The following is a 27988-nucleotide window of genomic DNA, read 5'->3' as shown; positions in this document are numbered from 1 at the left end:
AACCAAGCCAAAAAACGTAACTTGTATATAAATAAATATTGTTTACAAATATAAATATTTTTTTTATTGTCAACGATAGAATATAGTATTGTCACGAGTGTGACGTACGTATAGCAAGTTTTACAGTAGTCGATACGACATTGAGGAAGTGTGTTAAAATTTTAGTCCTTGCCGGTAGAGGTCAGAGGTCGCTCCGTCTCACGCTGAAGACGTCCTGCGGACGTTCACGATGGGCAGCTGGAGACTGCTTCAAGCCCAGCAGCAGCTGCTGCTGCAGCTGTTTCAAGCTCTGCTGCTTCTGCTTCAAGCCCAGCTGCTGCTGCTGCTGCAGCTGCCGGGCACGAGCGGTTGGCCTCCCGCAACCGGTAATGAGGCTATTCACTATTTTTAATTTATTTAAACCAGTTAAGGCGCAACACTGAGATGTTTTTTGTTTAATATATATTGTAGCTCTCTGTTTGCACCTGGCACGCCGCATCCACACGCGCACGCACGCACATGCACACACAAAGACAAAGATCCCCCGTGTAGCCTTTAACAGACTGTTGGGGCAAGTGCTGTTAGCGAGCAGCACCTATGAAGGCCGGTAACGGTACACGAAGGGGGTGGGTGGCCAGCACCACGCCCGACCGCCTTTGTCTCCCCAGTGCTGGCGATGTTTACACACCTCACCAGGGTACTCGTTTGAGGTTGAGTCGACCTAGGGGAGGCCCGGGACTGGTTCAGATAATCGTCACTGGTGTTGGCCGTGAGCGAGAATTGAACCCGGGTCGCCAGGTTCATAGCGCAGCGTAGCGCTAACTCGCTACACTACTGCTCCCCACTCATACACACGCACACGCGTGTGCACACACGCACGTACACACGCACGCACGTACACACACACACGTACACACACACGTACACACACACGCACGTACACAGACACACGTACACACACACGTACACACACACGCACACAAAGATCACCACCACCACGTGACGCCCTTTGACAGGCTGCCGTGGCGAGCGCCATCCACGAGCAGCAGCAGCACCATGTGACGGCCGCTACTGTGGTACACGTGGTGGGTGAGCGGCCAGCACCACGCCCGGCCGCCTTTGTCTCCCCCAGCGGCCGTGTTCGTACACTGCATCCAGCTACGCACTTAATGCCGAGTACAACCTAGGGGAAGGCACGGGTACCGGTCGAGGTTAATCGTCGCCGATTTTGGCCGCGAGCGAGAGCGATATTCGAGCTCGTCGTCACCGGGGGTTCACGGGGATACCTCGCGATGCCCCCCACAGCCTTCGACAGGCTGTGGGGGGCAAGTGCTCACAGGCTGTGGGGGGCAAGTGCTCGTAGCGAGCGGCACGACGTGAAGGCCGCTACGGCGTACACGAGGGGGCGTGGGTGGAGCGGGCGGGCGGCACCACCACGCCCGGCCGCCTTTATCTCCCCCAGTTGCCAGCGATGTTTTACTGCACACCGCACCGGTCAAACCAAAGGGTGGAGGCCCGTGACGGGTTTAAATAATAATCGCCACTGCTGTTGGGCTCACGTAAGCACGAATTTAGTTTGGGGTTACCGGGTTCAAAGGTCGGCGTGCTAATCGCTTGCAGTCCACCACTGACCCCGTACACTTTTTTATTGTGTGCACCTGGCACTCCGCATCCGTTATTCTATCACGCTGCGGCTATCGGCAACTTAATCCGGGTGCATTTTTTTTTTCTATTTAAAGCTTTCATGACTGCAAGGATTCATCATCTTATTTGGTTCTTTCGGTAAAAGTCACTACGTAGAATGAGAATAAAATATTAAAATAACACAATAAAATTCTCCACAACGCAAGCGGGCCGTCTTCAGGGTGAAAGGTACAGACCTGTCGGGACGACAGAGCTTCAATGAACGGTGTTAAGATTCGTAGCGACTTTTAAAGTGAGGCACCTTGACAAAGGGGTTTACATATCAAATAGCTGAGGGATTAGCTTGTGACTGGTCACAGGAATGGCAATGTTAAAGTCAAAACCTACACATCCACAGAGGCACCTAGTATAAATCAAACAGGAGAATTTAGCATTGAAATAGCTGAGTGATTAGCTTGTGACTGGTCACAGGAATGGCTATGTTAAAGTCAAAACCTACATATCCACAGAGGCAAACTAATCCGGGTGCCTTTTCCATTCCGCCTTGCGGACTGGAAGATGTTCGGCGTGATTACGAAACGCACAAGCGCACAAACGCACGCGCGTACCACGCCGAGCTTGAGGTAATGCTGTCAAAACCAAACAATTCAACTGTGCGTGCGCTCACCAAAAGTTATTATAAAATCGAACCGACGGGTTCCCAACAATTTTCCGGGGTTCATTGACGGCGTGGCGACTATGTGACATCATCGTTGCCACGGTTCGCGTAATTGCCGTCCGCGTTTCTGGCGTGGCCGTCTGCGCCGTGCGTTCATAAGCCTCGGAGACTGCATTGATTGCAACCGGAACTAACGCTGTGCTAAATACGAGCGCCTCAACGAATATTGGGAAATCGTCCCGTTGTGAAATTTGATGGCGTATCGCGAAAAAATGTTTTGCGGCAATCCCAGTAACAACACCTTCAGTCGAAATTCGTTTAGGCTAAGCCTTGGCGCGTCCTGGGAAACCCCACAATCCTCTGCATGCCAGCTGTTTCTGTTGCAACAGCTGAATTGCCTGTGTCCACGACGGGTTTTATTTCACCCGAGTATTTACAGTGAGGGAAAAAAAAGTATTTGATCCTCTGCAGATTTTGTACGTTTGCCCACTGACAAAGAAATGATCAGTCTATAATTTTAATGATAGGTTTATTTGAATAGTGAGAGACAGAATAACAACAATAAAATCCGGAAAAACGCATGTCAAAAATGTTATAAATTGATTTGCATTTTTACGAGGGAAATGAGTATTTGACCCCTCTGCAAAACATGACTTAGTACTTGGTGGCAAAACCCTTGTTGGCAATCACAAAGGTCAGACGTTTCTTGTAGTTGGCCACCAGGTTTGCACACATCTCAGGAGGGATTTTGTCCCACTCCTCTTTGCAGATCTTCTCCAAGTCATTAAGGTTTCGAGGCTGACGTTTGGCAACTCGAACCTTCAGCTCCCTCCACAGATTTTCTATGGAATTAAGGTCTGGAAACTTCTTGAGCCACTCCTTTGTTGCCTTGGCCGTGTGTTTTGGGTCATTGGCATGCTGGAATTCCCATCCACGACCCATTTTCAATGCCCTGGCTGAGGGAAGGAGGTTCTCACCCAAGATTTGACGGTACATGGCCCCGTCCATTGTCCCATTGATGCGGTGAAGTTGTCCTGTCCCCTTAGCAGAAAAACACCCCCAAAGCATAATGTTTCCACATCCATGTTTGACAGTGGGGATGGTGTTCTTGGGGTCATAGGCAGCATTCCTCCTCCTCCAAACACGGCGAGTTGAGTTTATTCCAAAGAGCTCCATTTTGGTCTCATCTGACCACAACACTTTCACACAGTTGTCCTCTGAATCATTCAGATGTTCATTGGCAAACTTCACACGGGCATGTATATCTGCTTTCTTGAGCAGGGGGACCTTGCGGGCGCTGCAAGATTTTAGTCCTTCACGGCATAGTGTGTTACCAATTGTTTTCTTGGTGACTATGGTCCCAGCTGCCTTGAGATCATTGATGCCAGTTAAAAAGGGTAAAACCTATTACTATATCCTCCCGTGTAGTTCTGGGCTGATTCCTCACCGTTATCATGATCATTGCAACTCCACGAGGTGATATCTTGCACGGAGCCCCAGACCGAGGGAGATTGACAGTTCTTTTGTGTTTCTTCCATTTGCGAATAATCGCACCAACTTTTGTCACCTTCTCACCAAGTTGCTTGGCAATGGTCTTGTAGCCCATTCCAGCCTTGTGTAGGTCTACAATCTTGTCCCTGACATCCTTGGAGAGCTCTTTGGTCTTGGCCATGGTGGAGAGTTTGGAATCTGATTGATTGATTGCTTCTGAGGACAGGTGTCTTTTATACAGGTAACAAGCTGAGATTAGGAGCACTCCCTTTAAGAGTGTGCTCCTAATCTCTGCTCGTTACCTGTATAAAAGACACCTGGGAGCCAGAAATCTTTCTGATTGAGAGGGGGTCAAATACTTATTTCCCTCATTAAAATGCAAATCAATTTATAACATTTTTGACATGCGTTTTTTTCCGGATTTTGTTGTTATTCTGTCTCCCACTGTTCAAATAAACCTACCATTAAAATTATAGACTGATAATTTCTTTGTCAGTGGTCAAACATACAAAATCAACAGGGGATCAAATGCTTTTTTTTCCCTCACTGTAACCGACGTGCGACGATGAATCAGTCGATGTATGCCACACGCTAAGCTCCCGATGCACATGCCACATGTGCATGTTTAAGAAACGCGATCGTTCCCTGTGGACATTCAGCTTCATCAGGCTCTGCTGCGATGCAGACGGCACCCATGTTAACATACGCCCATCAGTACACGCATGCAAACGGTGGCGGGGTGTCAACTTCCTCGCCTGGTATACAGGAGGTCGTGGGTTCGATCCCAACCCTGAGGCTTGTATACTTGGAAGCTTGCACGTTAACCCTGTGGTCATGTGGAGTTCTAGAATCAACGTCACGTTCTAGAATCAACGTCACGCATTGCGAGTATTTGGACACTGCTGTGCATTTCCACATGATAAGAAACTTTCGTTGATCTGTCATTTGTGTGGCCAAGTTGCTTCGGCGAAAGAGTTTCGTGGCTCAGTGGGCCTTACCTGCTCAAATATTAAAAAAAAGTTTAAAAATTTTTATTTAAAGCTTTCGTGACTGCAGGGATTCATATTCTTGGTTCTTTCGGTAAAGTCACCACATAGAAGGGAAACAATAAAATAAAAAAAATATAAAACAATAAACTTCTCACGACGTTTCGACTGCAACACAAGAAGCAATCATCATCAGGTGTGAAAACCACAGCAAGAAAATTTGAAAAAAGTGGCGGTTATTTTTTTTCAAATTTTCTTGCTGTGGTTTTCACACCTGATGATGATTGCTTGTGTTGCAGTCGAAACGTCGTGAGAATTTAATTGTTTTATATTTTTATTATTTTATTGTTTCCTTTCTACGTGGTGGTGACTTTACCGAAAGAACCAAGAATAAAAAAAACGTTTTCAGTTGATAGAATATCAACTTAGGGAGCAGCCGCGAATCCCTGACCCGACCGTTCGTTCATTCGTCTGTCCCTCGTTTTCCCTGGGCAGTCTTCCCGTGCCCGGGCAGCGTCCTCATTGGCGAGGCCTCGCACCTCCTGGAGGCGAAGCAGCAGGCCGGCTCGTGGTGCCGCGACTCGCTGCAGGCCACCGACAAGGTGTACGTCATGCCGTGGACACCGTTCCGCACCGACAGACTCGTGGAGTACGCCTCCCTCCAGGACATCCTGGCCAGGCGACCGCTCACCAACTACAAGCTGCCGCACCGCGTCGACGGCACGGGCTTCGTGGTGTACGACGGAGCTGTGTTCTTCAACAGGGTCGGTGCCCGGCGCCGGGGGGGGGTTTCCGCGTGAGCACCAGTGGGATGATGGACGGCAGATGGCGGTAGGGGCGGTCGGGGCGCCCCGGTGGAGAGATGTTAACTACCTCGTTTAGAATCCACACGCTTTTAGAGTAATTGGCCGCTATTACTTTGCCACGTGAGAAGCCGCTTGGTTGAGCTGTCATTTTGTGTGGCCAGCTCGCTTCTGGAAAAGAGCTGTATGGCTTGGTGGACCTTGCCTGGTACGACAGAGCCGTGATGATGATGATGATGATAGGGGCCGTAGGGGCGGCGCGGTGGAGAGATGTTCACTACCTCGCCTGGTATACAAGAGGCCGTGGGTGAAACCACTTGGCAACGTCGCCCCTTCCCCCTACTGGCAGCGTATATACCCGTCTGTGAAATGGCGCCTTCATTCGTGATGGCCCCTGCGGTTCTCAGATTGGCGCGAATACCAAATGTGTTGAATTATTAATCGTGTTCATTACCCGAAGTATAGGACGGCGGTGGGGAGAGAGCTTTTGCCAGAGGGCCATCATTTAGTGCCCAGGTCGCTTCTGAAAAATAGCTATCCCGGCTCAGTGGTCCTGACCTGTAAAATACAAATAGTTAATAGTTTTATAGTTTATAGACTGAGCTCAGAACTCCAGTAAACATTGCAGTTGCTGAATGAATTAACTGGGGAGCGAGAGCCCTCCAGTTGTGAGCTGTATATACAACAACAACAACCGCCTTTCGCCACTAAGTGGCGGTGACGTCACCACGACGCTTGTGCCAGGCCATGTGCACCTTGAGGCCACGTGAAGTGTCGAATGCCCGCTGGCAGGAGGTCACGGGGGCAGACCCAGGTGCCATGGGTCGACTGACTGAGATGACCGAGATGACCGGCTGATGCACCACCTGTGCCCCCTACTGTGCCAACTTGCTGTGTTTTAGCCACCCGGCGCTCCGCTCGTTGTTGTGAGCGTCGCTCCTCAACCCTCTGCTGTTGTTGGAGGGCGACTGCCTACAACTGCCCAGTAGCGTCCTTCACGAGCCTCCTCCACAGAGGCCGATCTTGACACCGCTGGTACCAGTCATCGGCAAGTCCACCCAGCTCCACGTCCTCCTGTACCACGTCACTCCATCTCTTCTCTAGCCCGTGCCGCACCCGTTTAGCCACCTCGATCCGGCCGAACAAAAGCTATTTGGGCATGCGGTGATTGGGCATGCGGGCTATATGGCCCAGCCAACACAGCCTTGCCTGCCGGAGGAGCTCACCGATGGGACTTTGTCCAGATCTTTAGAGGATTTGTGAGCTCCTCACACAATCCAGCCTGGTTAAACCCAGGATGGATCGTAGGCAGGCTAGCCTAAATGTTTCTAACCGGCGAAGATGTTCCATTAGGGGGTTCCACGTTTCGCAAGCATAGAGAAGGAAGGGCATGACTGTGGCCGAGAAGACCCGAAGCTTCTTGCGGAGTGACAGACCAGGTAGCTTCCACACAGCTTTATGCAACGATGAAAAGATGATGCCGCTCGACTGATTCGGAGTGAGACCTCTGCTGTTAAACCGGAGCCGGTCATGAGCACACTGCCCAGGTATGGGAAACTCTCCACTCTCTCCACAACTGCCCCATCACCGATTGGGAGTTGTGGGGGTGGAGTGTCCGATGGTACAAAATACCCAGGCAGGTGCTTAGTTTTGGTGGGGCTGATGGTAAGGCCCCACCTCTTCGTGGCACACTCAAGTTTCAGCAGCAGCGCCTCCAATTTCTCCTCTGAGTGAGCTGCTATTACCAGGTCGTCGGCATACATAACGTGGTTGACCAATAGGGAGCCATCCCTTGACCGCACCCGGGCATCGATCAGCCTCCCATTCTACCTGTACCAGATGGAAATTCCTCGGGTACAGCTACTGAAGGTTTCACGAACTACGTGGTCGAAATAGATGTTAAATAATGTCGCACCTCAAGGTGTACAGGGAATGGCTCTGACTCCCGGCCACGTAGTTTTACCCGGGCCCGCTCACCATCATGATCATGAGCAGAGGCTCAGGGATTCCGAAAATACGAAGAACAACCCAGAGCCCAGGCCTACTGATGGTATCATAGGCCTTGACCAGGTCAATGGAGCAGAGATGTAGGTCTTGTTGGAATTCCCTACACTTCTGCTGTAGCACACGGGCAGAAAATATGGCATCTGTTCAGGACCGCCCTTTCCTGAAACCGCATTGGAGCTCCGCCACCCTCTCCTCAGTGTGCCTAGCAAGGCGATGTTGAATAATCCTTGAGATTCCCCTGTAGTTGTTACAGTCTGTGCGGTCCCCCTTCTTAAAGAGGGGGACCACCAGGGCATCCTTCCAATCCTGCAGAACCCATCCAGTGGTCCAGACTGTTGTTATGATGTCATGTAGGGCAGTCTGTGCACAAACGCCACCCTCCCTCAGCATTTCGTTTGGGAGATCATTTCTGCCCGGTGCCTTTCGTGGTCTCAGGCTCTGGATCGCCTTCAGTACTTCCTCAACAGATGGCACCTCAGCCAGCCACTCACAGGGGGTGACTTTTTCCTCCAATATTTGAGGCACCACAGCCTCAGCAGGGTCATCTCCACTTTGTCCCATGATGTTTTCCAGGCTGAGGGATTCCCCCTCCCCCAGGACCTCACAGAAATGCTAAGCAAATCTGCAAACCTGTTCCTGGGGGTTGGAGATCGGATCACCGTTTTTTCCCCTAATGATGGTAATAGGTGTGGCGCTGCAGGTTACTTTTTTGATGGAGTTAAATAGAGATTTGTGATCGCGGGCCATTGAGGCAGACTCCATCTCCTCAGCAACCCGCGACCACCACCCATCCTTGCAGCGCCTCACGGCTCTCCGAACCTCCGAGCGAAGGCTGCGGTAAGCCTCCTCATTCTCCGACGTGGGATGCTGTAGCCGATGAGCGTGGGCCTGTCGCTTTTTCTCAACCATCCTGAACACCTCCTCTGTCAGCCAGGGTCTCTGGGGAGGTCTGGACCGCGTACCCAAAGCAGCCATACACACACAAAGATAAAGATCCCCCATATAGCCTTAACAGACTGTAGGGGCAAGTGCTGTTAGCGAGCACCTATGAAGGTCTGAACGGTACACGAGGGGGTGGGTGGCCAGCACCACGCCCGACCGCCTTTGTGTCCCCAGTGGCAATGTTTTTATCCACCGCACCAGGTACTCATTTGAGGCTGAGTCGACCTAGGGGAGGCCCAGGACCGGTTCAGATAATCGTCACTGATGGTGTTGGCCGTGAGCGGGAATCGAACCCGGGTCACCGGGTTCGTAGCGCAGCGTAGCGCTAACCGCTACACTACCGCTCCCACACACACGCACACACATACATACACACACACACTCAGACACTCGCACTCAAACACCTTTGTACCTTCACCTCCGCTCTCCCTCACACACTGTGAGGAGCGCCCCCACGCACTTCACTTGTGCTCATCAAAGACCAAGATCCCCTGTAGAGCTTTCAACAGACTGTTGGGGCAAGCGCTGTTAGCGAGCAGCACCTATGATGGGCAGGCGCAGCGTACGAGGGGCTGGTGTGGCCCACACCACCACCACCACGCCCGGATCTTTCATGCTCACGCCTTCACCCACTCATACACGCACACACACTCACACTCTCCTCTCACGCTCACCTTTCCTCTCCCCACCCCCTCTCCCTCACACACTCACTCACCTCTCCCCACACACCCACCTCTCCCCACACACTCACTCACTCACCTGTCACACCCACACTCACCTCTCCACCACACACACACTCACTAACCCCCCCCCTCTCACTCTCACCTTCCCTCTCCCCACCCCCTCTCCCTCCCTCCCTCTCCCTCACGCACTCACTCACCTCTTCCCACACACTCACCCACCTCTCCCCACACACATCCACACTCACTCACCTCTCCCTACACACATACACGCACTCACTCACCTCTCACACCCACACTCACTCACCTCTCCACCACACACTCACTCACTCACCCCTCACACCCACACTCACCCACCTCTCCACCACACACACCCACACTCACCTCTCACACCCACACTCACTCACCTCTCCCCACACACGCTCACTCACCTCTCACACCCACACTCACTCACCTCTCCCCACACACTCACTCACTCACCTCTCACACCCACACTCACCCACCTCTCACACTCACACTCACCACACACACACACTCACCTCTCACACCAACACTCACCCACCTCTCCACCACACACACTCACTTCTCACACCCACACTCACTCACCTCTCCACCACACACACACACTCACCTCTCACACCCACACACACTCACCCTACTCTCCACCACACACACACTCACACTCACCCACCTCTCCACCACACACACACTCACTCACCTCTTACACTCACCTCACCACACACACACACTCACCTCTCACACCCACACTCACCCACCTCTCCACCACACACACACTCACCTCTCCCCACCCACACACACTCACCCACCTCTCCACCACACACACACTCACACTCACCCACCTCTCCACCACACACACACTCACTCACCCCTCACACCCACACTCACTCACCTCTCCACCACACACACACTCACTCACCTCTCCACCACACACACACTCACCTCTCACACCCACACTCACTCACCTCTCCACCACACACACACTCACCTCTCACACCCACACTCACTTACCTCTCCACCACACACTCACCCACCTCTCCACCACACACACACACTCACCTCTCCACCACCCTCACCCACCTCTCCACCACACACACACTCACTCACCTCTTACACTCACACTCACCTCACCACACACACACACTCACCTCTCACACCCACACTCACCCACCTCTCCACCACACACACACTCACCTCTCCCCACCCACACACACTCACCCACCTCTCCACCACACACACACTCACCCACCTCTCCACCACACACACACTCACTCACCTCTCACACCCACACTCACTCACCTCTCCACCACACACACACTCACTCACCTCTCCACCACACACACACTCACCTCTCACACCCACACTCACTCACCTCTCCACCACACACACACTCACTCACCTCTCACACTCACACTCACTTACCTCTCCACCACACACTCACCCACCTCTCCACCACACACACACACACTCACCTCTCACACCCACACTCACTTACCTCTCCACCACACACTCACCCACCTCTCCACCACACACACACACACTCACCTCTCACACCCACACTCACTTACCTCTCCACCACACACTCACCCACCTCTCCACCACACACACACACACTCACCTCTCCACCACACTCACCCACCTCTCCACCACACACACACTGACTCACCTCTCACACTCACACTCACCCACCTCACCACACACTCACTCACTCACCTCTCACACTCACACTCACTCACTCACCTCTCCACCACACACACACTCACTCACCTCTTACACCCACACTCACCTCTCCACCACACACACACCACACTCACTCACCTCACCACACACTCACTCACTCACTTAACCTCTCCCTGCCACCCACGCTGCGCACCGTCGCAGGAGCGAACGCGCAGCGTCGTCAAGTTCGACCTGCGCACGCGCGTCAAGGGCGGCGAGGCGTTCATCCCCAACGCCAACTACTACGACACTTCGCCCTACCGCTGGGGCGGCAAGTCCGACATCGACCTGGCGGCCGACGAGCGCGGCCTCTGGGTCATCTACGCCACGGAGCAGAACCACGGGCGCATGGTGGTGAGCCGCTTAAATCCGCGCGCGATGCGCGTCGAGGCCTCCTTCGAGACGGCCTACGTCAAGCGCTTGGCCTCCGACGCCTTCATGGCGTGCGGCGTCCTCCACGTCCTGCGCTCGACTTACGAGGACGACGGCGACGGAGGGGCGGACGCCGCTGGAGGAGGAGGAGGAGGAGAAGGAGGGGGGACGAGCGACCGCATCGACTATGTGTACGACACCGACTCGCGGCGGGACGCTCGCGTCTCCGTCCCGTTCCCCAACCCGTTCCGGTTCATCACGTCGGTGCAGTACAACGCGCGCGACCGCGCCCTCTACGTGTGGAACAACCACCACGCGCTGCGCTACGCGCTGCGCTTCGGCACGCGGGACCCCGCTGCGGGTGAGCGGGAGGGTGTCGGTGGGGTTGGTTGTGGGTTGGGGGGAGCGGGGGGGGGTGTGGAAGAGTGGGGTGGTGGGGAGCGGTTGGATTGGAGTTTGAAAGTCCGCTTTGTCTTCTTTGGTTCTTTCGGTAAAGTCACGTAGAATGAGAATAAAATAATAAATTGATAAAATAAAATAACACAATAATATTCTCACGACGTTTCGGCCACAACACAAGCGGCCTTCATCAGGTGAAGGGACGAGACTGTCTGGTAGGACAGCGCTGGAGTGAAAAAAAGCCACGTTCAGATCACGACCTTTAAGCTGTGTCAGAAGAAACAAAGCGCCTTGACAAAGGAATTAGCATATAATTTAGCATTGAAATGGCCGAGTGATTAGCTTGTGACTGGTCACAGAAATGGCTATGTTAAAGTTAAAGCATACACATCCGCAGAGGCACCCCTTGACAAAGGATTTAGCATAGAATTTAGCATTGAAATAGCTAAGTTAAAGCATACACATCCGCAGAGGCACCCCTTGACAAAGGAATTAGCATAGAATTTAGCATTGGAATAGCTGAGTGATTAGCTTGTAACTGGTCACAGAAATAGCTATGTTTAAAGTCAGAGCATACACATTCACCGAGGCACCTAGTACAAATCAAACAGGAGAATTTAGCATTGAAATAACTAGGCGAATTTAGCATTGAAATAACTGAGTGATTAGCTAGTGACTGGTCACAGAAATGGCTATGTTGAAGTCAAGGTCTACACATCTGAGCTATTCACAGTAACTGGGTATACAATACAATGTATAATGAATACTACATAGTGAACCAATAAAAAACAAAAATATTAATTACCTTAATGTTATCAATAAACTCTATATTCTACAATCAGCTAAGCTACCAACAATAAGTCGTTATATATCACAATGCTATATGGCAAAAAAATGGGTGGATTCTTACCCTCAACTTTAGCAACACGGATAGCTACGGGCCCCGTTCAGACGGACGAGTTCATCCAAGGTCGGAACAGAGGAGGGGGAGAGAGGCAGCTGCAAGGCGCTATTATACTCCATGTTGTAAACCATACCATTAACCGTGGTGTGAGAGGTATTAAGAGTCAATGCTGGTGAAAGAGCTGCGGTCTGAAGGTCATTGTAAAATACAATTAATTAAGAACGGAAATGGTTTAAAACATCTTTCCAATGGTTACTAAGCCAGAATCCATCTTCTCGGTTGAAATTGTCTCTGTGCTTGTATATGTGAATGGCCTCATGAACGAATCTCTCATGGTAGCCGGTTGGTTTGCAAAGAACCTCCGTCTTGGAGAAGTCAATGTCATGTGAGCCCACTGAATTATAACAGTGATCTGCCACGGCAGGTCTGCTTTATGTTCACGGATGCCGTCCGAGATATGTCGTTTGGTTTCTCCAATGTAGCTACTACCACAGAGGCACTTTAGTTTGTAAACGCCCGGGTACTCTTATGTCTGGAACAGCATCTTTTACAGATGGAACTAGATCACGGATTTTATGTACTGTGTTGAATCGGACCTGGATCTTGTGTTTATTCAGGATTTTGGAGATCTTTTTAGTGACCCCTGCAATGTAGGGTAAGGTGATGGTTTTGAGTGGCTCCACAAGAGAATCCTTCTTCATGACTGGAGTGATGGCTTTGCGGATTGTGTAGTCGGAGTAACCATTAGCCCTGAGAGCCTGGTGTACGTGCTTGAGTTCACTGGTAATGTGTTCCTGGTCGGAAATGCATTGGGCTCTATGGTATAGAGTCTTGATGAGGGAGTTCTTCTGGGATGGATGGTGGTGGGAATCCAGTTTCAAGTGAGCATCTGTATGGGTGGCTTTCCTGTAGACAGAGTGGCTCATTGAACCATCATGTCTCCTTTTAATTACGACATCCAAAAAGGGTAGTTTGCCATCTTTTTCGACCTCCATGGTAAATCTGATGGCTGGGTGTATGGAATTGATGTGGTCGCGGAATTGGTCTAGAGCAGGCTGGCCATGTGGCCAGATGACAAAGGTGTCATCCACGTACCTCTTCCATAAGGTCGGGCGTAGAGTGGCAGTCTGGATGGCGTCAGTTTCAAAATTTTCCATGAATACGTTGGCTACAACTGGAGATAGGGGGGAGCCCATTGGGGTGCCCTCAGTTTGTTTGTAGAAAGTTCCATTCCAGGTGAAGTATGTGTTGGTTACTCAATGTCTCACCAGGGGGGGTACATCAGTGTGCAGTCCTTGATGAACCAGGTCTTCAATGATAGCGATGGTGTCAGGTACCGGGACTTTGGTGAACAAGGACACCACATCAAAACTGACAAGCAGGTCGTCTGGAGACAGGGAAATGCCTTTGATTGTCGATACCAGGTGAGTAGAATTTAGTACCACAGAGGTGTTTTTTTCCAGTGAAATGTCGCAGTATATCAGCAAGAAAACGTGCCAGTTTATAGGTGGGGGAGTTGATAGTAGAGACGATGGGACGAAGGGGTGTATCTTCTCTGTGTATCTTTGGAAGGCCACATAATCTTGGTGGTCTGGCAGCAGAGGGTTTCAACGAGAACTGTTTGGTCTCATCAATTAATGCTGTTGAATCAGAGATGATTTTGTTCGTTTTGGTAACCAGGCTGTTGGTGGGATCTCTTTTTATTTTTGTATAGCTGCCATCGTTGAGTAGTTCTTGAATTTTGTTGTTATATTCTGTTTTGTCCATGATGGCAGTGACATTGCCCTTGTCGGCTGAGAGGACGACAATATCATCCCTCTTTTTTAATTGAGATAATTCAAAACGTTCGTCTTTGCTGATGTTGCTGGGTGGCAACTTAGCGCGTTTGAGGGTTGCAGCGATTTCAGATCTTGCTACGTCTGCAGCGATGGGACTCAAGCCCTTGATTGCAATGTCGACATGGGCAATGATATAATTAACCGGTAAGTGTCTCGGTGTGACAGCAAAGTTTAGACCTTTAGCTAAAACGGATTTCAGACCATCAGAAATGGAACTGTTACTGCGATTAATTACGACTTTGTTGACGTCTATCTTTTCGGTGTGTGGGTCCGATTTTTAGCTGGAGAGGTGATTGAATTTGGAAATCAAATTGTCCCTACATTTGGTCGACATAGTGGCAGCCGAAGAGGTAGTCATATTGTCTACATGTTTCCAATCCGATGTAGACATTGTTGCTGTCAATGTTAAGTGTGATTTGTAGAGTGTCTTGTCTAACTGATCGAGTTCGGTGCGTGTAAGTCTGATTTTTTCCGAGATAAGAGCGAAGCTAGTTCCAGCTAGAATTCGTTTTGCATTGAGAGAAGTTGCAACAGCAGAGGTTAGTGTAAATGCGGTTGGTATTACCTTAGAGTCGCGGCATCTCTTCAGAAAGGTGAGAGACTCGATTAGTTGAGCCTTCTTATCCCGGAGTCTGTTGAATGATCTTAAGGATGTGTGAAATCCCTCCCCGTAGAGGCGGTTAAATTTCGATTTAAAGCTTTCGTGACTGCAAGGATTCATCTTCTTTGGTTCTTTCGGTAAAGTCACGTAGAATGAGATCAAAATAATAAATTGATAAAATAAAATAACACAATAATATTCTCACGACGTTTCGGCCACAACACAAGCGGCCTTCATCAGGTGAAGGGACGAGACTGTCTGGTAGGACAGCGCTGGAGTGAAAAAAGCCACGTTCAGATCACGACCTTTAAGCTGTGTCAGAAGAAACAAAGCGCCTTGACAAAGGAATTAGCATATAATTTAGCATTGAAATGGCCGAGTGATTAGCGTGTGACTGGTCACAGAAATGGCTATGTTAAAGTTAAAGCATACACATCCGCAGAGGCACCCCTTGACAAAGGATTTAGCATAGAATTTAGCATTGAAATAGCTAAGTTAAAGCATACACATCCGCAGAGGCACCCCTTGACAAAGGAATTAGCATAGAATTTAGCATTGAAATAGCTGAGTGATTAGCTTGTAACTGGTCACAGAAATAGCTATGTTTAAAGTCAGAGCATACACATTCACCGAGGCACCTAGTACAAATCAAACAGGAGAATTTAGCATTGAAATAACTAGGCGAATTTAGCATTGAAATAACTGAGTGATTAGCTAGTGACTGGTCACAGAAATGGCTATGTTGAAGTCAAGGTCTACACATCTGAGCTATTCACAGTAACTGGGTATACAATACAATGTATAATGAATACTACACAGTGAACCAATAAAAAACTAAAATATAAATTACCTTAATGTTATCAATAAACTCTATATTCTCCAATCAGCTAAGCTACCAACAATAAGTCGTTATATATCACAATGCTATATGGCAAAAAAATGGGTGGATTCTTACCCTCAACTTTAGCAACACGGATAGCTACGGGCCCCGTTCAGACGGACGAGTTCATCCAAGGTCGGAACAGAGGAGGGGGAGAGAGGCAGCTGCAAGGCGCTATTATACTCCATGTTGTAAACCATACCATTAACCGTGGTGTGAGAGGTATTAAGAGTCAATGCTGGTGAAAGAGCTGCGGTCTGAAGGTCATCGTAAAATACAATTAATTTAGAACGGAAATGGTTTAAAACATCTTTCCAATGGTTACTAAGCCAGAATCCATCTTCTCGGTTGAAATTGTCTCTGTGCTTGTATATGTGAATGGCCTCATGAACGAATCTCTCATGGTAGCCGGTTGGTTTGCAAAGAACCTCCGTCTTGGAGAAGTCAATGTCATGTGAGCCCACTGAATTATAACAGTGATCTGCCACGGCAGGTCTGCTTTATGTTCACGGATGCCGTCCGAGATATGTCGTTTGGTTTCTCCAATGTAGCTACTACCACAGAGGCACTTTAGTTTGTAAACGCCCGGGTACTGTATGTCTGGAACAGCATCTTTTACAGATGGAACTAGATCACGGATTTTATGTACTGTGTTGAATCGGACCTGGATCTTGTGTTTATTCAGGATTTTGGAGATCTTTTTAGTGACCCCTGCAATGTAGGGTAAGGTGATGGTTTTGAGTGGCTCCACAAGAGAATCCTTCTTCATGACTGGAGTGATGGCTTTGCGGATTGTGTAGTCGGAGTAACCATTAGCCCTGAGAGCCTGGTGTACGTGCTTGAGTTCAATGGTCATGTGTTCCTGGTCGGAAATGCATTGGGCTCTATGGTATAGAGTCTTGATGAGGGAGTTCTTCTGGGATGGATGGTGGTGGGAATCCGATTTCAAGTGAGCATCTGTATGGGTGGCTTTCCTGTAGACAGAGTGGCTCATTGAACCATCATGTCTCCTTTTAATTACGACATCCAAAAAGGGTAGTTTGCCATCTTTTTCGACCTCCATGGTAAATCTGATGGCTGGGTGTATGGAATTGATGTGGTCGCGGAATTGGTCTAGAGCAGGCTGGCCATGTGGCCAGATAACAAAGGTGTCATCCACGTACCTCTTCCATAAGGTCGGGCGTAGAGTGGCAGTCTGGATGGCGTCAGTTTCAAAATTTTCCATAAATACGTTGGCTATAACTGGAGATAGGGGGGAGCCCATTGGGGTGCCCTCAGTTTGTTTGTAGAAAGTTCCATTCCAGGTGAAGTATGTGTTGGTTACGCAATGTCTCACCAGGGGGGGTACATCAGTGTGCAGTCCTTGATGAACCAGGTCTTCAATGATAGCGATGGTGTCAGGTACCGGGACTTTGGTGAACAAGGACACCACATCAAAACTGACAAGCAGGTCGTCTGGAGACAGGGAAATGCCTTTGATTGTCGATACCAGGTGAGTAGAATTTAGTACCACAGAGGTGTTTTTTCCAGTGAAATGTCACAGTATATCAGCAAGAAAACGTGCCAGTTTATAGGTGGGGGAGTTGATAGTAGAGATGATGGGACGAAGGGGTGTATCTTCTCTGTGTATCTTTGGAAGGCCATATAATCTTGGTGGTCTGGCAGCAGAGGGTTTCAACGAGAACTGTTTGGTCTCATCAATTAATGCTGTTGAATCAGAGATGATTTTGTTCGTTTTGGTAACCAGGCTGTTGGTGGGATCTCTTTTTATTTTTGTATAGCTGCCATCGTTGAGTAGTTCTTGAATTTTGTTGTTATATTCTGTTTTGTCCATGATGACAGTGGCATTGCCCTTGTCGGCTGAGAGGACGACAATATCATCCTTCTTTTTAATTGAGATAATTCAAAGCGTTCGTCTTTGCTGATGTTGCTGGGTGGCAACTTAGCGTTTTTGAGGGTTGCAGCGATTTCAGATCTTGCTACGTCTGCAGCGATGGGACTCAAGCCCTTGAGTGCAACGTCGACATGGGCAATGATATCATTAACCGGTAAGTGTCTCGGTGTGACAGCAAAGTTTAGACCTTTAGCTAAAACGGATATCAGACCATCAGAAATGGAACTGTTACTGCGATTAATTACGACTTTGTTGACGTCTATCTTTTCGTTGTGTGGGTCCGATTTTTAGCTGGAGAGGTGATTGAATTTGGAAATCAAATTGTCCCTACATTTGGTCGACATAGTGGCAGCCGAAGAGGTAGTCATATTGTCTACATGTTCCCAATCCGATGTAGACATTGTTGCTGTCAATGTTAAGTGTGATTTGTAGAGTGTCTTGTCTAACTGATCGAGTTCGGTGCGTGTTAGTCTGATTTTTTCCGAGATAAGAGTGAATATTGTTCTAGCTAGAATTCGTTTTGCATTGAGAGAAGTTGCAACAGCAGAGGTTAGTGTAAATGCGGTTGGTATTACCTTAGAGTCGCGGCATCTCTTCAGAAAGGTGAGAGACTCGATTAGTTGAGCCTTCTTATCCCGGAGTCTGTTGAATGATCTTAAGGATGTGTGAAATCCCTCCCCGTAGAGGCGGTTAAATTTCGATTTAAAGCTTTCGTGACTGCAAGGATTCATCTTCTTTGGTTCTTTCGGTAAAGTCACGTAGAATGAGATCAAAATAATAAATTGATAAAATAAAATAACACAATAATATTCTCACGACGTTTCGGCCACAACACAAGCGGCCTTCATCAGGTGAAGGGACGAGACTGTCTGGTAGGACAGCGCTGGAGTGAAAAAAAGCCACGTTCAGATCACGACCTTTAAGCTGTGTCAGAAGAAACAAAGCGCCTTGACAAAGGAATTAGCATATAATTTAGCATTGAAATGGCCGAGTGATTAGCTTGTGACTGGTCACAGAAATGGCTATGTTAAAGTTAAAGCATACACATCCGCAGAGGCACCCTTGGCAAAGGAATTAGCATAGAATTTAGCATTGAAATAGCTAAGTTAAAGCATACACATCTGCAGAGGCACCCCTTGACAAAGGAATTAGCATAGAATTTAGCATTGAAATAGCTGAGTGATTAGCTTGTAACTGGTCACAGAAATAGCTTTGTTTAAAGTCAGAGCATACACATTCACCGAGGCACCTTGTACAAATCAAACAGGAGAATTTAGCATTGAAATAACTAGGCGAATTTAGCATTGAAATAACTGAGTGATTAGCTAGTGACTGGTCACAGAAATGGCTATGTTGAAGTCAAGGTCTACACATCTGAGCTATTCACAGTAACTGGGTATACAATACAATGTATAATGAATACTATATAGTGAACCAATAAAAAACTAAAATATAAATTACCTTAATGTTATCAATAAACTCTATATTCTCCAATCAGCTAAGCTACCAACAATAAGTCGTTATATATCACAATGCTATATGGCGAAAAAATGGGTGGATTCTTACCCTCAACTTTAGCAACACGGATAGCTACGGGCCCCGTTCAGACGGACGAGTTCATCCAAGGTCGGAACAGAGGAGGGGGAGAGAGACAGCTGCGAGGCGCTATTATACTCCATGTTGTAAACCATACCATTAACCGTGGTGTGAGAGGTATTAAGAGTCAATGCTGGTGAAAGAGCTGCGGTCTGAAGGTCATCGTAAAATACAATTAATTAAGAACGGAAATGGTTTAAAACATCTTTCCAATGGTTACTAAGCCAGAATCCATCTTCTCGGTTGAAATTGTCTCTGTGCTTGTATATGTGAATGGCCTCATGAACGAATCTCTCATGGTAGCCGGTTGGTTTGCAAAGAACCTCCGTTTTGGAGAAGTCAATGTCATGTGAGCCCACTGAATTATAACAGTGATCTGTCACGGCAGAAGAGTTCGTCCTACCGTGTTTCAAGTCTGCTTTATGTTCACGGATGCGGTCCGAGATATGTCGTTTGGTTTCTCCAATGTAGCTACTACCACAGAGGCACTTTAGTTTGTAAATGCCCGGGTACTGTATGTCTGGACCAGCATCTTTTACAGATGGAACTAGATCAGGGATTTTATGTATTGTGTTGAATCGGACCTGGATCTTGTGTTTATTCAGGATTTTGGAGATCTTTTTAGTGACCCCTGCAATGTAGGGTAAGGTGATGGTTTTGAGTGGCTCCACAAGAGAATCCTTCTTCATGACTGGAGTGATGGCTTTGCGGATTGTGTAGTCCTAGTAACCATTAGCCCTGAGAGCCTGGTGTACGTGCTTGAGTTCACTGGTAATGTGTTCCTGGTCGGAAATGCATTGGGCTCTATGGTATAGAGTCTTGATGAGGGAGTTCTTCTGGGATGGATGGTGGTGGAATCCGGTTTCAAGTAAGCATCTGTATGGGTGGCTTTCCTGTAGACAAAGTGGCTCATTGAACCATCATGTCTCCTTTTAATTAAGACCTCCAAAAAGGGTATTTTGCCATCTTTTTCGACCTCCATGGTAAATCTGATGGCTGGGTGTATGGAATTGATGTGGTCCCGGAATTTGTCTAGAGCAGGCTGGCCATGTGGCCAGATGACAAAGGTGTCATCCACGTACCTCTTCCATAAGGTCGGGCGTAGAGTGGCAGTCTGGATGGCGTCAGTTTCAATTTTTTCCATGAATACGTTGGCTACAACCGGAGATAGGGGGGATCCCATTGGGGTGCCCTCAGTTTGTTTGTAGAAAGTTCCATTCCAGGTGAAGTATGTGTTGGTTAAGCAATGTCTCACCAGGGGGGGTACATCAGTGTGCAGTCCTTGATGAACCAGGTCTTCAATGATAGCGATGGTGTCAGGTACTGGGACTTTGGTGAACAAGGACACCACATCAAAACTGACAAGCAGGTCGTCTGGGGACAGGGAAATGCCTTTGATTGTCGATACCAGGTGAGTAGAATTTAGTACCGCAGAGGTGGTTTTTCCAGTGAAAGGTCGCAGTATATCAGCAAGAAAACGTGCCAGTTTATAGGTGGGGGAGTTGATAGTAGAGACGATGGGACGAAGGGGTGTATCTTCTTTGTGTATCTTTGGAAGGCCATATCATCTTGGTGGTCTGGCAGCAGAGGGTTTCAACGAGAACTGTTTGGTCTCATCAATTATTTCTGTTGAATCAGAGATGATTTTGTTCGTTTTGGTAACCAGGCTGTTGGTGGGATCTCTTTTTATTTTTGTATAGCTGCCATCGTTGAGTAGTTCTTGAATTTTGTTGTTATATTCTGTTTTGTCCATGATGACAGTGGCATTGCCCTTGTCGGCTGAGAGGACGACAATATCATCCTTCTTTTTAATTGAGATAATTCAAAACGTTCGTCTTTGCTGATGTTGCTGGGTGGCAACTTAGCGTTTTTGAGGGTTGCAGCGATTTCAGATCTTGCTACGGCTGCAGCGATGGGACTCAAGCCCTTGAGTGCAACGTCGACATGGGCAATGATATCATTAACCGGTAAGTGTCTCGGGGTGACAGCAAAGTTTAGACCTTTAGCTAAAACGGATTTCAGACCATCAGAAATGGAACTGTTACTGCGCTTAATTACGACTTTGTTGACGTCTATCTTTTCGGTGTGTGGGTGTACCCCCCCTTGTGAGACATTGCTTAACCAACACATACTTCACCTGGAATTGAACTTTCTACAAACAAACTGAGGGCACCCCAATGGTTTCCCCCCTATCTCCGGGTGTAGCCAACGTATTCATGGAAAATTTTGAAACTGATGGCATCCAGACTGCCACTCTACGCCCGACCTTATGGAAGAGGTACGTGGATGACACCTTTGTCATCTGGCCACATGGCCAGCCTGCTCTAGACCAATTCCGTGACCACATCAATTCCATACACCCAGCCATCAGATTTACCATGGAGGTCGAAAAAGATGGCAAACTACCCTTTTTGGATGTCTTAATTAAAAGGAGACATGATGGTTCAATGAGCCACTCTGTCTACAGGAAAGCCACCCATGCAGATGCTTACTTGAAACCGGATTCCCACCACCATCCATTCCAGAAGAACTCCCTCACCAAGACTCTATACCATAGAGCCCAATGCATTTCCGACCAGGAACACATTACCAGTGAACTCAAGCACGTACACCAGGCTCTCAGGGCTAATGGTTACTCCGACTACACAATCCGCAAAGCCATCACTCCAGTCATGAAGAAGGATTCTCTTGTGGAGCCACTCAAAACCATCACCTTACCCTACATTGCAGGGGTCACTAAAAAGATCTCCAAAATCCTGAATAAACACAAGGTCCAGGTCCGATTCAACACAATACATAAAATCCGTGATCTAGTTCCATCTGTAAAAGATGCTGTTCCAGACATACAGTACCCGGGCGTTTACAAACTAAAGTGCCTCTGTGGTAGTAGCTACATTGGAGAAACCAAACGACATATCTCGGACCGCATCCGTGAACATAAAGCAGACTTGAAACACGGTTGGACGAACTCCTCTGCCGTGGCAGATCACTGTTATAATTCAGTGGGCTCACATGACATTGACTTCTCCAAGACGGAGGTTCTTTGCAAACCAACCGGCTACCATGAGAGATTCGTTCATGAGGCCATTCACATATACAAGCACAGAGACAATTTCAACCGAGAAGATGGATTCTGGCTTAGTAACCATTGGAAAGATGTTTGAAACCATTTCCGTTCTTAATTAATAGTATTTTACGATGACCTTCAGACCGCAGCTCTTTCACCAGCATTGACTCTTAATACCTCTCACACCACGGTTAATGGTATGGTTTACAACATGGAGTATAATAGCGCCTCGCAGCTGTCTCTCTCCCCCTCCTCTGTTCCGAGCTTGGATGAACTCGTCCATCTGAACGGGGCCCGTAGCTATCCGTGTTGCTAAAGTTGAGGGTAAGAATCCACCCATTTTTTCGCCATATAGCATTGTGATATATAACGACTTATTGTTGGTAGCTTAGCTGATTGGAGAATATAGAGTTTATTGATAACATTAAGGTAATTTATATTTTAGTTTTTTATTGGTTCACTATATAGTATTCATTATACATTGTATTGTATACCCAGTTACTGTGAATAGCTCAGATGTGTAGACCTTGACTTCAACATAGCCATTTCTGTGACCAGTCACTAGCTAATCACTCAGTTATTTCAATGCTAAATTCGCCTAGTTATTTCAATGCTAAATTTTCCTGTTTGATTTGTACTAGGTGCCTCGGTGAATGTGTATGCTCTGACTTTAAACATAGCTATTTCTGTGACCAGTTACAAGCTAATCACTCAGCTATTTCAATGCTAAATTCTATGCTAATTCCTTTGTCAAGGGGTGCCTCTGCGGATGTGTATGCTTTAACTTTAACATAGCCATTTCTGTGACCAGTCACAAGCTAATCACTCGGCCATTTCAATGCTAAATTATATGCTAATTCCTTTGTCAAGGCGCTTTGTTCCTTCTGACACAGCTTAAAGGTCGTGATCTGAACGTGGCTTTTTTTCACTCCAGCGCTGTCCTACCAGACAGTCTCGTCCCTTCACCTGATGAAGGCCGCTTGTGTTGTGGCCGAAACGTCGTGAGAATATTATATATATATGCTTTGGCCCACCATAGCGACCTACCCATCGAATACCAGGCGAGGCGGTTAACATCTCACCACTGAGAGAGAGAGAGACACGCAAACTCCAAATATACAGCAGCAGCAGGCGTCAGGGTCGGGATCGAACCCACGACATCCTGTATACCAGGCGAGGTAGTTAACATCTCAAAACGGAGAGAGACACGCAAACTCCAAATATACAGCAGCAGGCATCAGGGTCAGGATCGAACCCACGACTTCCTGTATACCAGGCGAGGTAGTCAACATCTATGCCACTGCGGTGCCCAAGTTGAGGAGTTGGTTGGCAACAGACACTCGCCGTCGCATTCGACGACGACTCAAAACTGATTTTCCTGCTCAAGAAGAGCGTCTCGACGCATTTGGCTCTCATCTCCCGCTTACAACCCTGAGCCAGTGGTGGGAATTCCACCTTCCTATGGCGGGGCCAAGTTTGCTTACAGGACAATGTCATTACATTCAGAGCGAGTGATTAAATCCAGCCGCTCGTACCAAACTTACCTTTTAAAACCAGAGGTAGGACCCCATCCATGGCCCTGCGGCTTTGCTTCACAGAGGCCCACAGCCGTATGAGGACTGCCACGGGTGATTGTTATCCATCGCCGGGAGGCACTCATCGGCTAAACGGTGCAGGGGTCTCAAGTCGCTCTCCCATCACCGCCTCGTCTGTTTGACATTTTTATTGAACTCGCTCTGTCTGTTGTTGACGTGTACTCAACAGACGTCTGCAATAACCGCGCACATACTCACGGTGAACTTGCAAACGGAAACATCACGCTCCGGTAGTATGTGATGCACTGTCTTTGAAACGTATTGGCCTACACCAGAGACAGCCGTCTTTATGGCCCAGTCCCATCAGTGTCTGGCCAGAGAATGCCGAAAGGTGACCAGGACAAGGACAGCGGCACTATCGGAGCGTTGATAGCTCGGAGGTGAACAGCAACACCATCGGGAAATATTGTTTTGCCAGTATCAAAAGTATTGAAAGATAAGAATAGGTTTTAGCCCTTTCTGCCAATAACACAGGAGGCTTTATTTAAAGCTTTCGTGACTGCAGGGATTCATATTCTTGGTTCTTTTGGTAAAGTCACCACGTAGAAGGGAAATAATAAAATTATAAAAATATAAAAAACACAATAAAATTATCACGACGTTTCGACTGCAACACCAAGTAATCGTCATCAGGTGTGAAAACCAGAGCAAGAAAATGTTCTTGCTGTGTTTTTTTCTTGCTGTGGTTTTCACACCTGATGATGATTGCTTGTGTTGCAGTCGAAACGTCGTGAGAATTTAATTGTTTTATATTTTTATTATTTTATTGTTTCCTTTCTACGTGGTGGTGACTTTACCGAAAGAACCAAGAATAAAAAAAACGTTTTCAGTTGATGGAATATCAACTTAGGGAGCAGCCGCGAATCCCTGACCCGACCGTTCGTTCATTCGTCTGTCCCTCGTTTTCCCTGGGCAGTCTTCCCGTGCCCGGGCAGCGTCCTCCTCGTTGGCGAGGCCTCGCACCTCCTGGAGGCGAAGCAGCAGGCCGGCTCGTGGTGCCGCGACCCGCTGCAGGCCACCGACAAGGTGTACGTCATGCCGTGGACGCCGTTCCGCACTGACAGACTGGTGGAGTACGCCTCCCTCCAGGACATCCTGGCCAGGCGACCGCTCACCAACTACAAGCTGCCGCACCGCGTCGACGGCACGGGCTTCGTGGTGTACGACGGAGCTGTGTTCTTCAACAGGGTCGGTGCCCGGCGCCGGGGGAGGGGGGGGGGGTTCCTCGTGAGCACCAGTGGGATGATGGACGGCAGATGGCGGTAGGGGCGGTAGGGGCGGTCGGGGCGCCGCGGTGGAGAGATGTTAACTACCTCGTTTAGAATCCACACGCGTTTAGAGTAATTGGGCGCTATTACTTTGCCATGTGAGAAGCCGCTTGGTTGAGCTGTCATTTTGTGTGGCCAGCTCGCTTCTGGAAAAGAGCTGTATGGCTTGGTGGACCTTGCCTGGTACGACAGAGCTGTGATGATGATGATGACGATAGGGGCCGTAGGGGCGGCGCGGTGGAGAGATGTTCACTACCTCGCCTGGTATGCAAGAGGCCGTGGGTGAAACCACTTGGCAACGTCGCCCCTTCTCTCTACTGGCAGCGTATATACCCGTCTGTGAAATGGCCCCTTCATTCGTGATGGCCCCTGCGGTTCTCAGATTGGCGCGAATATCAAATGTGTTGAATTATTAATTGTGTTCATTAGCCGAAGTATGGGATGGTGGTGGGGAGAGAGCTTTTGCCAGAGGGCCGGATAGAACTTTGATTTCTCTTTCCAGGTGGGGGCACCAACACATAAGCTGACACTAAACTTTTATCAGGCTAGGGACTGTTGCAATGACTGGTGGAGAGATATTTTTATTATTTTATTGTTTCCCTTCTACGTGACTTTACCGAAAGAACCAAGAATATGGTGGAGAGATGTTTACGACCTCGCCTGGTATACATAAGCTCGTGGGTTCAATCCCGACCCTGACGCCTGCTGCTGTATATTTGGAGTTTGCGTGTTCTCCTCGTGGATTTTTCCTCTGGGTCTTCCGTTTTTTTCCCTCCACGTTGAGAATCGACGTCACGCGTTCAGAGTATTTGGCTGCTGTACATTTCCACTCCGTTGAGCCATCATTTAGTGGCCAGGTCGCTTCTGAAAAAGAGCTATCCCGGCTCAGTGGTCCTGACCTGTAAAATAAAAATAGTTAATAGTTTTATAGTTTGTAGACTGAGCTCAGAACTCCAGTAAACATTGCAGTTGCTGAATGAATTAACTGGGGAGCGAGAGCCCTCCAGTTGTGAGCTGTATATACAACAACAACAACCGCCTTTCGCCACTAAGTGGCGGTGACGTCACCACGACGCTTGTGCCAGGCCATGTGCACCTTGAGGCCACGTGAAGTGTCGAATGCCCGCTGGCAGGAGGTCACGGGGCAGACCCAGGTGCCATGGGTCGACTGACTGAGATGACCGAGATGACCGGCTGATGCACCACCTGTGCCCCCTACTGTGCCAACTTGCTGTGTTTTAGCCACCCGGCGCTCCGCTCGTTGTTGTGAGCGTCGCTCCTCAACCCTCTGTTGTTGTTGGAGGGCGACTGCCTACAACTGCCCAGTAGCGTCCTTCACAATCCTCCTCCACAGAGGCCGATCTTGACACCGCTGGTACCAGTCATTGGCAAGTCCACTCAGCTCCACATCCTCCTGTACCACGTCACTCCATCTCTTCTCTAGCCCGTGCCGCGCCCGTTTAGCCACCTCGATCCAGCCGAACAAAAGCGATTTGGGCATGCGGTGATTGGGCATGCGGGCTACATGGCCCAGCCAACGCAGCCTTGCCTGCCGGAGGAGCTCACCGATGGGACTTTGTCCAGATCTTTCGAGGAATTGTGAACTCCTCACACAATCCAGTCTGGTTAAACCCAGGATGGATTGTAGGCAGGCCAGCCTAAATGTTTCTAACTGGCGAAGGTGTTCCATTAGGGGTGTCCACGTTTCACAAGCATAGAGAAGAGAGGGAATGACTGTGGCTGAGAAGGCCTGAAGCTTCTTGCGGAGTGACAGACCAGGTAGCTTCCACACAGCTTTATGCAACGATGAAAAGATGATGCCGCTCGACTGATTCGGAGTGAGACCTCTGCTGTTAAACTGGAGCCAGTCATAAGCACACTGCCCAGGTATGGGAAACTCTCCACTCTCTCCACAACTGCCCCATCACCGATTGGGAGTTGTGGGGGTGGAGTGTCCGATGGTATAAAATACCCAGGCAGGTGCTTAGTTTTGGTGGGGCTGATGGTAAGGCCCCACCACTCCGTGGCACACTCAAGTTTCAGCAGCAGCGCCTCCAATTTCTCCTCTGAGTGAGCTGCTATTACCAGGTCGTCGGCATACATAACGTGGTTGACCAATAGGGAGCCATCCCTTGACCGCACCCGGGCATCGATCAGCCTCCCATTCTACCTGTACCAGATGGAAATTCCTCGGGTACAGCTACTGAAGGCTTCACGAACTACGTGGTCGAAATAGATGTTAAATAATGTTGGAGCCAGAGGACATCCCTGTTGCACCCCAAGGTGTACAGGGAATGGCTCTGACTCCCGGCCACGTAGTTTTACCCGGGCCCGCTCACTATCATGAAGGTCCTTAATGATCATGAGCAGAGGCTCAGGGATTCCGAAAATACGAAGAACAACCCAGAGCCCAGGCCTATTGATGGTATCATAGGCCTTGACCAGGTCAATGGAGCAGAGATGTAGGTCTTGTTGGAATTCCCTACACTTCTGCTGTAGCACACGGGCAGAATATATGGCATCTGTTCAGGACCGCCCTTTCCTGAAACCGTATTGGAGCTCCGCCAGCCTCTCCTCAGTGTGCCTAGCAAGGCAATGTTGAATAATCCTTGAGATTCCCCTGTAGTTGTTACAGTCTGTGCGGTCC

At 48.7% G+C, this 27988-nt stretch overlaps 1 protein-coding gene across 3 annotated transcripts in view; it reads left to right on the top strand.

Annotated features, from left to right (window-relative positions):
- Nucleotides 1-6: 6 nt before the first annotated feature.
- Nucleotides 7-27988, top strand: part of LOC142918167 (uncharacterized) — a 48911-nt gene continuing 20929 nt past the window's right edge. For 2 of the 3 annotated variants that reach the window (XM_076062283.1, XM_076062282.1), the window contains exons 1-4: nt 8-365; nt 5254-5522; nt 11090-11660; nt 24990-25261. In XM_076062283.1, the coding sequence (XP_075918398.1) occupies nt 230-365; nt 5254-5522; nt 11090-11660; nt 24990-25261 (1248 nt within the window). In that variant the 5' untranslated portion in view covers nt 8-229. Of the gene's footprint in view, nt 366-5253; nt 5523-11089; nt 11661-24989; nt 25262-27988 lie in introns of all 3 variants that reach the window. The other variant, XM_076062281.1, reaches the window with a different exon arrangement.

The sequence above is a fragment of the Petromyzon marinus genome, unplaced genomic scaffold (genome assembly GCF_048934315.1).
Source record: "Petromyzon marinus isolate PM22_M1 ecotype Great Lakes invasive population unplaced genomic scaffold, UKy_Petmar_22M1.pri1.0 PM_G_Scaffold_56, whole genome shotgun sequence".
Classification (NCBI taxonomy): Eukaryota; Metazoa; Chordata; class Hyperoartia; order Petromyzontiformes; family Petromyzontidae; genus Petromyzon; species Petromyzon marinus.
Note: the sequence above shows the minus strand (reverse complement) of the source record. Positions and strands in the feature narration are given on the sequence as shown.